Here is a 15749-nt window from a genome sequence, read left to right as displayed (position 1 = left end):
AATCTTTGATACAAGTATTTTTTCGTTCGATTTTTTTTTCGATTGAAAGTCTATGGTAGTTTGTGTAAGTCTTTTTTGTTTATTTTGCACGTAAACAATCTGTATTCTATAACGGACACAAACGTCAAACAAGTAATTATTGTTTTTTATATTTGTTTTTACAAATTTGTGACGAGAATTTTGTTGTAATCACAGATGCATAAGAAGGAAATTATATTGTAAATTTAATTGAGATAAACAAATTTAGCTAGTAATTGTTAGCAAAATTATAATAAAAAACATATGCAGTTTAAACAGTTTTTTAAACAGTTTTATTTTTCAAAAACACTTAGGTGCATAAAAAGTAATGATAATTTTTTGTTGCGAACTAATTAACTTTATTAACACATGTTTAAGCAAGATCTACTATAGGTATTATTAACAAAAGATAAAGTATACTAGTCTTAATATTAAAAGCTTTTTTTTTACTACTCTTTGTATCTTTCAGATTAGTTCTTAGATAAAAATAAGAAAAAGTGTTCTATCTGGTGATAATCATCAAGCTTTAATAAAAACGTTCATACTTTTTTTTTTATAACTAGAATTATTAGACAGATAAGTAGCTTTTTCAGTAAAATAACGATTTACAATAAAACTGAAATGTAAAACTATATTTTTACATTATAAAAACAAAGTTTAAATGTCTAGTATCAGTTAATCGAAATTTAAAGATAACTAAAGCTTTTTAATTAACAAATTTTCTGTCCATACAATAAGTTGTTTTTTATTATCAATAAATTCTTACAGTGATTTTTTTTTCTTACATTCAAAACTTCTATTATAGGTAAAAAGTTTTTTCATCTTTCTTGATCATATTTTTATTTTCTAAACTTTTTAGATGTGTGAACGACAAAAAAAACAACAAATAGGTTAATAATTTATTATAGTTAGACAAGTTTTGTAATTTTTTCAAATGGAAGTAGAACTATAAAAAAGATTCTTTTGCATGCTGAATTTTCTAAAGTAGCCCTTAAAGTAAAGTCAGGTGCTTTACAGTTTTTCTTTCTTTAACAAACACTTGCAACTGTTTAGAAGTTACAGTATAGTTAATATTTACAATAAAGTTTTATTTAACTTTGCATACTAATCAAATGTAAAAAAAAAAGCTTTTTATTAAAAATTAGAATATTTTTAGCAAGCCGAAGTGTAGCATTGATGAATATATAAGAACCATTTTAGTACTTAACACCTAATTCAGATGAAAATAGTTTATACAGAGTCGAAGACCTAAAACTAAAAATATATATATTTAACTATTAAAATACATACTTTTTTACAAGCACTAACTTTAAATGTTTGAATCTAACTAAAAGAGGTTTCTGGTTCTTGGTAAGTGTCGAGCCTGTTTGACGAAATAATTCCATCAGTTGTTGTAGACGTTTTAAATCTGGCTTATTTTGATAGCTTTTTCATTGAAAACATATCTTTTTAGCTTAATTTTTAAACACTTAATGTTTTTATCTAAACTGTCAACCAAAGGTTGTTTTGCATTAAGAGCTTCTGATTTAGTTTTGAAATCTTAGGAAACTTCCGGCGATTCGATGATTGCGAGAGCTTTCAAGTTGGCTACAGGAGGTAAAATACTTATTTTAAAACTGAGTCTTATTGGGCAGCAGCAATCCGACCCCTCAATTAAATTGTAGTAGAAATGGTAGCTTTTACTTGTAAGACACAGTTTTGATAATAATTTTATTATGTGACGTATCTATTTGAAAATTACTTAGAAAAGTTCTACTTTTTATTACTAAAACACAATAAGATTTAATTGATTGTCATGTTATTAAGATCGGACAAAATTATTTTTCATTTGACATCGGTTAGCTACTTAAAAGTTTTAACATAGTCATATTTGGATAGTAAAATTTTATTTTGTATAACCTGTTATATTTATATTAAAAGTTAATTTTTTTTTAAACGGCTTGCCGGGTGTACTTATTCAAAAATATATTCAGTAATCAAGAAAATAAAAATAGCTTTGTCAAAATTTCCATATAACAAGCAAAATTACTGAATAACAACTCCAAAAACATCACATTATAAGTTTAATTTGTAGTACAGTCCTTTATTCTTAAGTCGTTTTATAAAGAACAGAAAAAAATAATTTAGTAAGTGCTAGTTATTCCTACAAATGAGGTTTGTTTGAGATTGATAATTGAGGGTGGGGCTAGTTATTAAAATGGTATTTGGTTCAAAAATAAATAAAGCGAAGTGAATGTTTTGACTCGGGTGGATTTTGACTCGAGTTGATTTCGACTCGGGTTGATTTTGACTCGGGAGGATTTTGAACGGATGGATTTTGACTCGGGTAGATTTTTAACGCGGGTGGATTTTGGTAGTATACCTACTGAATTTTTTAAAGAGTGCTAACTATTTAAGACGCAAAAACTATGTTAAAAAGTAAATATTTTTAAAAGTATTAAAAAGTGGTTCGTAATATATAAAATGTTTAATGGTGACCCATAAATATCTTTAAGCTCGGTTTTTAAAGAGAGCTAGGTTGTAAGTATAATGAAAAAGTATTAACTTTAACTTATTAAGTGTTTAATAAAGTAAATAGTTTTTTAAGACTTAAGTATATTAGTTAGTGTATATTTTATTCCTATAAATGCTAATAGTTTAAATAGGCATTCTATGTGTAGCTAAAATTCATTTAAAATAAAAATATGAACATAAATAAAACTTTCTCTAGTGTGACTTAAACTTAAACCAAATGATTACTTACATATTACTAAAACTAAAACTGCGGCCCACGAAGATTTTAAAAACTTGAAATTTGGCCTGCGAGCAATAACTGCCTGTCGACCTCTGTTTTGACATAACTAGTAAATTTCAACTAACTTGTCAAAGAAAAAAAACATAACCAGCGAATTTAAACAATGTTATCGCGACAAAAATTTCAGGTATATATCTTATGAAAAGATGTAGTAGTTGTTTACTAAAATTTGCCAAACTTGACATATTTTATCAAATTGTTTCACACTTGACAAATAAAAGTATAAACAATTTTTTTTTGTATTTATAAACAAAATGTAATACATCTATATTTGAAGTGTTTTTATGTTCCTGACAATATAGTTTAAATTTACTATGTAGTTATATATTTGAAGTTGTTGTCCCTGACAAGACACATTTAATTTATTAGTTACATTAGGGGCTTTAAATAAGGTTAAAAAATGATTTTTTATGGCTCTAAACTAAACCAACTTCATTTGAATTTAGTAGCGTCTAGCAACATTTTTTTAAAGATATGATTAAGAGTTATGTTTTTGTTGTAATACAAAATAACTTAAAGTTACTCAAATAAAAAAGGTTCAATGTAGTTTTAATACATACCCATTCAATATTTTCTGTAGAATTACCTGACTTAATTACTTCATATTCGTCTGATCCACATGAGAAACAATACACCGATTATTTCTTTGAACTATAGTTTATAGGTCCTAAAAGTAAATAAACATTTAGTTATTCTACATAACAACTTTGCTTTTCTTACTTTAATTTATACTTTTTGTCCATGTTTCAATATCTCTTCAGCCATCCAAAATTTGAAATTATTGCAATCTTCCTTCTTACGTTTATTGAGTTCGTCTATATCTTTTGTGAAGTAATCCCTTGCATACTTCAAAAAAAATTACATATGATAAATATCTATGTTTAATTAAATGTCTTTAGTCTTAAATAACTTAAATACTTATTTTTATTACAATTACTGATGACTCTTTATCATTACCAAAGCAGTTGTACTTATACTGTTACAGTTAGATTCTTCTTTTGTTAGAAAACTTGTTGATTTTCATTCCTATTATCTTATTTTAATCTCCACTCCACGTCATCTTCGTTGTCAATTAACATCTACTCTTTTTTTAACTTATTTATAACCTGTACAATTTGTTTTTGAAAATCTTGAAATATTACATATATTATATAAATGATAATTACAAACAACTTAAAATTGCACTTATCGTCTGCAAATATCAAAACAGCCCTTTTTAATCTATTCATCTTCGTGATAACTTTTATTAATCCTATTTAGGTTTTTTTGAATTTACGAAAAATATTGCCTCTGTTAATTCAGAGTCTAACGTTAAAGAAAGAATCTTAAAATACATTATGTAAGCTTGATAATATTCCTAAAAGATAACATTGTTTAAGCAATTAATATGTGGAGGTACATCATAAATTTCCATCTAATACTAGCGAAAAAAAAAAAACAGCAAACGGTGTTATAAATTAAAGCTTAACAAAGTGAAGGTTAACAAAGTAGGCTTGATAAACAAAAATTAATGATCATTTTTTAGTCTTTTGTCTTAATAAAGTACATGACTAGCTTATCAAAAAATATAATTTTAATAAAATATAATTATTTATTAAAGAAGCTGAAACTTTTTCATTATACAATTTAATTAAAACCATAATAACCATATAAAAATAAGTAAAATATGCATGGAAAAATTATAAAAGATCATTTAAAATTTGTACGTAAATAGTTTTTAAATGTAATTTTTTGTATTAAATTTATACCACTAACTAACTTTACCAAATGCTTAACATTTATGCTTTTATAAAAATGTTTTTCAGAGCTTTAAGTTTTAAAAAACAAAATAAGCATCTAAGTTGTTTTATCAGTAAAAGTTTTTGAATTAAAAGTCCACTTTCGTAACTGATGAAAATATATAATTTTTTATAAATACTATTTATATAAAAGTTATTTCACAACATATAACATTTAAGTTTCAGAAATAGTCATAAGATACGTTATTATTCTAATTGCTTGCTGACGAAACATTTAAAATACTTCGTCTAATAATAATGGGTGTTAAGTAAAAGCTTGTTTAATTTTTTGGATGTAAAATACATTTTTGTATATAGCAATTCTAAGGTTATTAAAAAAGTATCATGTATTAGAACTACATCATATCAATAGTTTAAGTTGAAGTAATTGTAATAATTTCTCAAATATAAAATTAAATGTTTCTAAAATTTAAAAAATGAAGTTCCACTAACAAGTTATCTGATAAAGTTGAACTTCAAAATTTTTACTATCTTAGTTTAATTTAGGTAAGTTGAAGTAGATTTCTGCCCATGTTTCACTTCCATAATTTTTGGATACTACTTTTATACTTGTTTTATTTCAAGACTGATCTAGATTTTTAAATTCAGTAAAATTACCTTGATGTATTACTAATTCATGATATAAATAGTTTTTGACTTCTCTTTTGTAATGACTCTTTGTTAATGTAAAAAAAACCTTCAATATGCTTTAAATTGTAATTTTGAAACCTATGGATGTAGGTACCTTAAATAATAAACTTAATCTATACTAAATAATGATACTAATAATAATTAGGGCTACTTTATATAAAACTAGGGATGACAATGAATGAACACGTTGTATTAAAGAACAATCGCGAACACTAACAAATACATAAATAACATCATACGTTAGAAACTGCTTTAAATATATTCAAAACTTGTACACACAAAATATCTAACAGGAATATACTTTAAGAAGGTATAAAACAAACTAAATTTCAACTACTTCGGATTTAAATAAAAATAAATATAAAAATTAACATTAATAAACAAATACTTTAAATTACACAAGAAAACAATATAAGTGTCTATCAACATGAACAACATCTTTGCTGCAGCAGACTTTGACTAGGATCCCTTACTACTTTCTGTGGCTGGTTTATATAGCAACTTTCTTTAGCTTTTTGCAACTTTACATCAGTAACTTCTTGTCTGCATTTTATTTTCTCCTTTTGTTAACTGTATTAAAGTTGCATCAGTATAAAACTTGATCTTGGAGCTTTCTCTTAACCGCTTTAATGAACAATGATTTAAGCTCAAAACTTTCCACCAAATCTAAACAGTAATCAAGTGCAACTTGATATCCTGTTACAATTTTGATTACTTTCATATAACTTTATATTGTTATGGTTTAGCCAAATGTAAAACTAGTAAGTGTTTCAAAAAGATCCCCTTCTAATGACAATAATTTTTACTATTTTTTACCTATTTGAGCAAATATCAGATTAAAAATATCTTTAAAATAATATACAGTCTATGAAGACCTTGAGAGTGATTAAAAAAATTGAGATTGATTTGAGCTTTCTTTTTTTTGCTAAAATAAAGGTAAACCTAGGAATTCCAAAGATTATATAGTCATTCAATGATGTTTCTCTTTAATTAAAGATGAGTAAGCATGCACATTTTTCAAGTGCTAAGGCTAGATTGGAAAAAAATCTTAAATATCAGGTTAAATTTTTTGATTTAAATTTTTTTGTTTTATCTTGGAAATTATTTTAATCAATTATTTTGGTGGTTGTTTAAACTGGGTTGCCTCAGACTCAGGATTACTTACGACAGTTTGAACTTTTATAAATCTCAGAATGACTCATGACAAATCCGGCTAGTTTGAAATTTTAAAATTAGAAGGACTCAGGTCAGTTAAGTTTATTTTATAAAAACTTATAGTTTTGAATCTTTCAAAAAACTCCTGATGACTTAGGCCAGTTAGATTTTTTATAAGAAAACTCAGGATAGTCTTAATGTTTATGACAGTTTCAGGCCAGTTTTTATAGATTTTAAATAAAGTTTAATTTATTTAATTTAAATATTTTGTTAATAAATAGTCTTTTTTTTTTTTAATTTTTATTCATTTGTAAAAGTATTTACAAAACTCAGGACAGGGTTGCCAATCAACCTAGAATTTGAGAAATTTTGAAAAAAAAACCTGAAAACCTGGAATTTTTAACAATTTTAACATGTTCACAGGGATGAGGAAATTTTGAAAACCTGGAGAAAATTTGCCAAAAACATTTGGAAACCCTGTGTTCAGTAGTAAAATTTTGATTTGACACAAAATCTATCATATACATAAAGTTTTTTGTCTTCATCAAACATTTTTTTATTAAAATTCACTTCTAAAGTAGCTTTACAGTGTCTTTTCAAAGTTTTTATTCTATTTAACATAGTTTCTTACCTTAAACTTAACTTTAAACTAAAAATAGATCTAAAAATGTGTACTCAGAAAAACCTGGAGGAAATTTTGAAAACCTGGATAAAAATTGTCAAAACATTATGCGACCCTTGGGTCAGTATTTTTGACTTATAGGCCCCTTATTAGTCGTTAAAATATACTTTCAGTCTTTGTTTCAATTTTTTTCTATTTTCCTATAAACTCAGGCTAGTTTGAAGTAGTTCAAGCTTATTTTTATTCCTCAAAAAGTAGCTTTATATTTTTGAATATTCTCACAAACTGTGTGTTGTTAGAATTAAAAGTTTAATTTTTTTTTGAAATAAAGAAAGTTAAAATAAATTTAGGAACATTAATTGTATACTTTTTAAATTAATCTTTAATAAAAAAATTATGAAAAATTGTTAATGTTTTAAACAATATTACTTTAGAGATGTAAGACTGGTTTAAATGTTAATTTTTTTAAATGTAAAATGAATTTTAGATATTGAGTTATCTGTATAAAAATCAATAAAACTTTGAAGCAATTTTTTTGAATTTTATCTAGAATATCAAATACAAGCAAGTTTGCAATTCTTTAGAGTTAGAAAGGGTGGTGTTTTGAAATTTGAAAATTCTGACCAAAAAATTTTGAATTTGGTATGTTTTAAGATACCTGGAATTTTGAACAAAATCATGTAAAAACTTTAATCATTGAATAATTTTTACATGTAGAACATTTGAGTTTAGTTTAGGTAAGATGTATCTATTTTATAAAAATATATCTATAATTCAAGTTATATCTGTTGTAAACACATGAAAAGAAGCATTACAATATTTTTTTCCATCAGCAGCATTTTTTTCCTTAATTTTATTTTTTTACTAAAAATGATTAAAAAAGTTGAAGTATTAAAAACATAAATAAAAATCAAAATGTATGAAAGAAGTTTCTCAAAAAGAAGTGGCTATTCTATAAGTATTTAGGCTGTATTAATATTTTTTTAAATTTTTGCCTTAAGTTAGTCTTGTGATACTTAATTTATTTAGTTTTTTCTCACTTAAGCTGATATGTAAGTCTCAAAAAGTAGCAGCCCTGAATATTACCATGCAGTAACAAGTTGATACAGGTTTTCACACACTCAGAATATGTTCAAGGTTAGCCTTAATTTTCAGAAAACTTCTGGCCAACTCATAGCTTTACTGCCTTGAGCTAGTTGATATATTTTTCCTAAATATCCTGCTAGTTTTTTTTGCTTATAAATTGTTTTAATAAATCTGTTTTTAATATCCAATTATTCATAGGTATTTTGCTTGATTAGCAGTATTTTTTCAGTTTTTGGCTCTATTTTTTTTAATTTACTTAGTTATCCTATAAGCTTTGGCTAGTTTGATGTTATTCAGGATAGTTTTGGTAACTTATCCAAGATTTATTGCCTCTAAGACTGGCAACCTGTTTATATTTTAAATATATATAAATTACTATTATAATAACTTTTTATAATAGTATATTATTAAGAATTTAGTTTACCTTTAATTAAGTGTTTTACTAAATAGAAAATAAAAGTTGAACTTAAAAACCAGAAACTGGGTTGCCAAATAGTTCTGAAAAATAGATTTTACTTATTCCTAATTCAATAATTATCCCACTTATTCTTAATTACCCCATTTAATAAGTACTATAAATGAAAAATATTTACCATCACAATCTTATCAACTACATGAGCATCTTTATTTTCTAGAAATTTCAGGGTTGCTTGGTACTCTAGATGTTTTGAATATTTTTAAAGTCTTAGGACAGCTCAGGATAACTCATAATATTTTGATTTTTTACTAAACTCAGACTAACTCATGATATTTTAAATTTTTTATAAAAAACCTCAGGAAGGTTTATTTTAAGTTATATGATATTTAGTTGATTTAACTTCAACATTTTGTTCTTTTAAAGTTAATTTTGTTGAAGAACTGGGTTTTGTTAATTTTGAAAAATTAAAAACTTGTTTAAGGATTTGTAAAAATTCAGTATGGCCCAGAAAAGTTTTTGATCATTCTGAACACTTTATGACTAAACTATTAGCAACGCTAAAATTTAAACTCTTTTTTGAGATAGGGCTAAAATAGTTTTCAAAATCTACTAAGATAAGATAAATTTTTACCAATTAATTTTTTGTTTTTATAAACATTTTTTCAAAATATTTTTAACCATCATTATCTTATTATTTAGATCTACAAAAACATTTTTATGTTTTTTAAATATTATTAGTTGTGGACCTTTAAATATTTTTATAAGAATTTGAATTTTTAGAACTTGAATTAATATGTAACCAGGGTTGCCATACACTCAGGCATACTTAGGATAACTCAACTTCTTAACACTTTATTTGAAAATCTCAGGCTTGTTTTTTTTTTGCAAAACAATATACTTGAGATGTTTTTCCTAATTTTCATGCAAGTATTTATATTAGTTGTTTTATTTTTTACTTTTTTGTACTTAAGCTTAATTGATAAAACTTTTGTTTAAATTTTGGGTCATTATATTTTTAATGTTCTATGTTTAGTCTGCTAAGGCCAGATTGTTTTAATTTAGGCTAGTTTTTAGTCACTTAAGCTGACTCTTTTGTCTAAAAAATAGAAGTAACACTAGTTTTTTCTTGATAAAATTAAAAGAAAAAATACTGATTTTATTTTATTTTGCCTAATGCTGGACAGGGTTTTAATAATAAATACATTTGTTTATGACTATTCAAAATATAAATTTAAGTGTTTGTTAACAATAGATCCTAGAGATATAAGTTAACTAGAATATATAATAATCACAAATTATATAGTATCCTTCTTAATAATTACAAATATTACATAGTTTTATAACATTTGGGTTTAACATTAAGTATTTTACCTATTATCCATTAACCTCTAAAAAATCTATAGCAATTGTTTATGTTTTAATGAACACATGTATACACCTACTTTAGCTTCTATTCATTCCTTACAGTATTTATTTTTTACTGAGCCCAGTTGAAGTGTGTTAATCCGTTTTATAACACACAGAAACATATGTCGGTATAATAAAAGAAGGATACACTATAATTTGTTATTATTACATTTGTTTACAATAATTTTTGCTAGCTTTTTAAGGGCTTTTTTAATTAAGCCTTAAACAATTAGAAAGTCTATGATTTCTTATCGTTTTATAGAGATCTGGTAGAGTACTGCGCCTGCCTTTAGTTTAAGAGTGTTTACAGTGAATTAATTTAATTTTGTTATTATAAATCAGAGGTAGGCAAACTACAGTTAAGTCAAAGCAGTTCACAAAACTAAAATTTGTGTCCAGCAATGCAATTTCAGGTAAAACTCTTATAAAAAATCTGTACAAGTTTAAAATTAGGCTTTTAACTTAAATTAATTAGTAATTGATAGTGCTTAATTATTGCATATACTGCATTTCTTATTGACCTCTAGAATTGTTTTAATAATTGCAGCTTGTTAAAAACTGTTCATTGTAACCCATTAGCATTTTTCTGAAAAAAAAATTCACTTAAATGTAAAAGGCAGTTGACTCCTGTCATAGATATTTTAAACTAGAGGTGACCAAGTTACAGCCCACCACAGTAATTGTTTTATATGCAATGTGTTTTAGCTTGAAAGCATCATGCGTAAATCAAATAAAATTGAGCTCTTACACAAATTTTTAAAAAAGATATTTTAGCTTGATTATTAGAACCACAGTAGTGCTTAAAAGATTATTTAATTACAAATTTACTTATGAATATTTATTTCAATTTTTTTTTACTGTATTTCAAAATTATTTTGCTTGTTAAGAATTGTTATAACAAATCTGACCAACAAGAGTTTTTTCTGTTAAAAATAGCCATCTTGAATAAATTTTTTGACTCATTGCTGCAATAAAATATATACAGGTTTGTTACTTTACCTGGAAAAACTTAAAAACCTTGAATTTGACAATTTTGGCAAAAAAAACCTGGAGTTTGGGAAATTTTGAAAGAAACCTGGAAAAACTTAAAGTTTTGAACAAAAATCACTAAAAAAACCTGGAATTTTAACATTTTTTACATGTTCAGTAGTAAAATTTTAATTTGACTCGAAAAATCTATCATATAAATAAAAAAAAATTGTGATCATCAAAAATTTTTTTAGTAAAAAACATATTTAAAGTAGCTTTACAGTATCTTTTCAATGTTTTTATATTATTTAAGACAGTTTCTTACCTTAAACTTAACTTTAAACTAAAAATAGACCCAATAATATGTACTTTTAAAAACCCGGAAGAAATTTGAAAAACCTAGAAAATTTTTTGAAAAAACGAGTGGCAACCCTGCATATAAAATGTTCAGAAAAACTTTTAAAAGCAATTTTTATTGTATATGAGTCAACTTAAAATCTTGAAGAAATTAAAGTAACTACTAAAAAACTGCTATCAAAAATAAGTGAAGCATAATTGTGAACAGTACTAGGTTAAGTCAGTAGAATTCTCAATCTTCAAATTTATGCACAGTAAAAAGTAAAGAAAATGTATACATCACTTAATTAAGTAAAAACATTTCTTATATGTATGTTTAGTTTTAGTAGCAAATCACTAAACATGTTAACAGAAAAAATTTAAAATTAATTCAGATAGAAAGTATTTTGGAAAAAAATCATGGTCTTTTAGTTTGTTTCAAAAAAATCTGTTTACAATCCTGGATTTTCAAATCTTCAAATATCATAACCTTCAATTCGTCAATTTTTATTTTAGAATTTTTATACTAAATAAAAAAAAACTAATAAAAAAGTTGAGTTATTAATATTTTAATTCCTATCTGTAGTGTTTTTACAATGGTTGTTTACTGCTTATAACTTTTTTTATACACCAATTAATATACATACTCTTTTCTTAATTTAACTATATTAAGCTAACAATTGGCATTAAACTCTGAATTATTTATACTGAACAAGAAAAATTAGTTTTCAAAACTTTTGTAACTAAATAAATATTTCAAAAGTTGAAAGAAAATATAAAATAACTAAGCTAAAAACTATAGTATAGTATACATAGTAAATGTAGCATCACTGTAATCTTCAAATTAAATTAGTTTTTAGTTTTTTTACCAACCATGAATAATTTACCCAACAACCACTACAAGTTACCAAAGTACACATCTCTCCGTAATCCCCCTTCCTGGTACAATCCACAAAATAAAAGCAGAAATGGAGTAAACGTTTTTCCTCAGCAAGCAGCTCCCAACCTGTTGATGCAGCCTCAAAGGAGCTTGTTTGATTTGAGGCAACAAGTACAGCAGCAAAGTTTAGGACAAAACTTTGATTATCAAAACAGCTTGAAATATCAAAACGATTTGATACTTCAAAAGAAGTTAGAAAATTTAATTTCACTGTTTAAACTAAATTTTTGTTTTAAGTAATATATATAAATATATGAGAAGTTTTTGTTAATCTCCTTAAACATTAAAGTAATTTTAGTTTTATTTAGATATAACATTCTTTAATATCTTCTAATCGACAAAATGTTTTATATAATTTTTAATTTAGGATTAACAGGACATTTCCATTGCCTTTACATGATAACAATCTGAGAAATGTTGATCATTTAAGCTTTCCTAGAGTTAGGCAGGTAAAAAATATTTTTATAGTAATCTAATTCAAATAATTAGTAAACTTTGATGAATTTTATAAATTTTTACCTTGTAATATCCTTTTTTGAAATTAGCCGTATTAATAAAAAACTTATAGGTATTTTAAATTGTTTATTTTTTTTTCTATCAAAATGTTTTTGATTTAACAATACTCTTTTAAAAAGTTCTGTTATCAAAAAATAAATTGTGAAGTATAATTTCGTATAGATTTGATACATTGGCCAAGTATTTTAATTGAAAAATGAAATCTAATTTTTGTAAGCAATTAAAAGCCATAAAACTCTTTATAAACTTTAACAAAATTTATGACCATTTGCAATGGTTTGTCTTTAACACTTATGTATTAAAATTAAAGTTATCTTGCATCATTAATTACGTTTCAATAGTATAGATATAAGTTGTATAGTGTTTTGTAATTTAAATTAGAAATTATTAGACAGACTAAATTGCAGTTATTTAGTTTCTTAATCAAAGTTTTACCTAACTGTTATATTGTCTGTCTAATCACCATTTAATAAAGTTTTCAAACTTTTCAATTGTATTTACTTGATTTTTTATAACATTAGAAGTTTTCTTCATTATAAAATATTTGTTGTTTTATACCTTTTATTTTTGTGAAAGTTAAGGTTGTATTATATTTGATATGTAGACAGTCCAATAACTAGTAATTTTTTCAAAGGCCCAGTCAACTTCCGCACTCATGCAGCAAAGGAACTACGTTCCCAACTCTTCAGGTCAATTGAAGAAAAAATGGTGTTCTTTCTGCAAGTCAAACAAGGAAGCTGAACATGTTTACACCAACCACCAGTTGCGCGATGCAAAAGGTTTCGTCACCTGCCCAATTTTGTTTAAGTTAGTTTTATATTAAAAAAATAATATAATAAGGTTTTAAGAAACATTGACTCAGAAAATTTGTTTGGTAATTAGGTCTGCTTTTATCAAAAGTTTATGAATATAAAATAAGTTTATTAAACAAATATGAACACACTTTACATATATTTACTGCTCCAAAAGTAATTTAGTTTTAGTGCTAACATTTTTTATAAAGGTCAATGTACGTTTTAGGGCTTTTTATCAATTAAAATGTTAAGATATAAGAAAACAAACTAAGTTTTAACAATACATTTATATCTCCATGCTAATTACTATATTTGTTTGCATACTTAAAATGGAACCCATTTACCTATTTCTAGGTATTAAAGCTGTGATTTAGTTTAGTTCTTTTAATATTTCGCAGGCACAAATGTGAATTGTGTGGGGCCACAGGCAAGTTCGCGCACACCCGAAGTTACTGCTCCCTAAATTTGCAAAAACGTCCGTCCATGAAGAGCCTACTCAACACTCCTACCATGTCCAGTGGGAAGCCAAGAAAGCGTTAAGCATTTTAAGGCACAGCGCAGCTTTTTAAGATAGTTCCAGTAAAAAGTTTATATTTAAATGGTTTAGTTCGTAAAGCCAGTTTTTTATGTATTTTTTTCGCTTTTTCGTTCGAAATAGATTTGTACATTTATATAATCAGGTGTACCATAAATATGCAATTGTTCAAAGCATTAGTATCATGTTCGTTTTTTCTTTATTTTTTTGAAAGTTCTTTTCACACAAAGTTCGTTGTTATCATGTTTACGATGGTAAATTTCAGTTCATTTTTTCTCTGTTTACATATGGTATGCTTATGAAATTTCAAGTTCTAGAGCAGTATTGAATTCCATTTTTAGCTTATTTTAAAGTAACGACAAAATGAAATTAAGTACAAGCCTAGTGAGAGATTTAAAATAATGAAATGAGCCATCTTTATTCTATTACCTAGATACGTGAACTCTTAGTATTTGATTTTATAAGTAATAAACATGTATGAAACAATAAACCAGTTGTTTTTTTTTTAATCGTTGTGAGCTTAATTACTAGTTCAAAAACATTATTTCCTATATAGTTATATTGATGTTTTTTTATATCAAGTATACTGATTACCTAGAAGCTAAATAATCAGGCGCATATATGTTAAACATGATTTTTCTCCAAGCAAGGTTTTAGAAGCATCGTTTGTACTTGGAGGTAGCTTAGTTTCCTAAAAGCAATTATTTGTTGTGAGTTTTTACAAAAATTTAGGTAGATAGTATGTAGGGGTTATGTTTAAGTTCAAAGTAAAAGAATTAATTATTAGATATTCATCAAATTTATTGTATGTTTTATTCAAATCCTTTATAACAACAAACCAAAATGTTGAGAACTCTAATTGTTAGGCTTATAAATCAAAAACGTAGACATTGATAAACTGTTGTTGATTAGAATTTTACTATAAAATAGTATTCATATAAAACACTTATTTATTAATTTTTAAATTGTTATTTTATAAGCTTAATTCTAGTATGTAGATTGTAAGGTGTATAAAAAAATAAAGTTCAAATTAGTCTACAAGTTACTTTTTTCAAACAACAGTTTTAGCACGATTGAAAGGAAAGTAAGTAAAATTTTACAAATAATATTTGCTTTTAAATAAAAGTGAACTTTTTAAGACGTTTTTTTATAAAATAAGGAAAAGTAGGTTTTTTTTGATATGAATTATACCTTACAATTGATTTTATTTTGAAAAACTTGAAATATTTCAATTATAATTTCTAATAAAATTGAATTTGTTTGTATAAGATAGGCTGTGCAGATAGCTGTTTTTAAATTTTAGCTCAATTATTAATTAATCGTCTTTATATTAGTTTTCCAAATGATTTTTTTATTGGTGGTAATAATGGTCATAGTATTTTAGTTCGATAGTAAAAAGTATTTTCAAGGAACCACTTATAATCAGTTCAATTTTTAAAATATTTTTCTCGTAAGTTATTTTTACGAAAATATCATACAAATATTATAATAAAGTTCACACAAGTCTAAACTAAAAAGCTATTGGCTTAATAAAAGCAAAGTTTACTTTAACTTCACAGGTTATAGGTAAACTATTTTAACATTAGTACAATGTAAAGACTATATCTATAAAGAATAAAAGTTTTTCAAACCTTTTGTCACTTGATGTTTAGTATACTTAAAATTTATAACAATTTCTATTTTAATACCTGTAGAATAGAATGCTAATTGGTTAAGCTCAAAGGGGGGCA

General features: G+C 25.1%; 1 protein-coding gene across 1 annotated transcript; it reads left to right on the top strand.

Moving 5' to 3' along the window:
• Window positions 1-12108: 12108 nt before the first annotated feature.
• On the top strand, window positions 12109-14024 carry LOC145833316 (uncharacterized). The gene is made up of 3 exons (XM_082940501.1): window positions 12109-12285; window positions 13325-13497; window positions 13883-14024. Exons 1-3 carry the CDS (start codon window positions 12109-12111, stop codon window positions 14022-14024), a joined length of 492 nt encoding a protein of 163 aa, XP_082796627.1.
• The last annotated feature ends 1725 nt before the right edge of the window (window positions 14025-15749 follow it).

The sequence above is a fragment of the Thalia democratica genome, chromosome 4, assembly GCF_965202585.1.
Source record: "Thalia democratica chromosome 4, ktThaDemo2.hap1.1, whole genome shotgun sequence".
NCBI lineage: Eukaryota > Metazoa > Chordata > Thaliacea > Salpida > Salpidae > Thalia > Thalia democratica.
Note: the sequence above shows the minus strand (reverse complement) of the source record. Positions and strands in the feature narration are given on the sequence as shown.

Coding starts and splice junctions, on each gene's coding strand:
- LOC145833316 (XM_082940501.1), top strand. CDS start 12,109: ATGAATAATTTACCCAACAACCACTACAAGTTACCAAAGTACACATCT. Junction 12,286..13,324: donor TGTTTGATTTGAGGCAACAA/GTACAGCAGCAA, acceptor ATTTTTTCAAAG/GCCCAGTCAACTTCCGCACT. Junction 13,498..13,882: donor ACCTGCCCAATTTTGTTTAA/GTTAGTTTTATA, acceptor AATATTTCGCAG/GCACAAATGTGAATTGTGTG.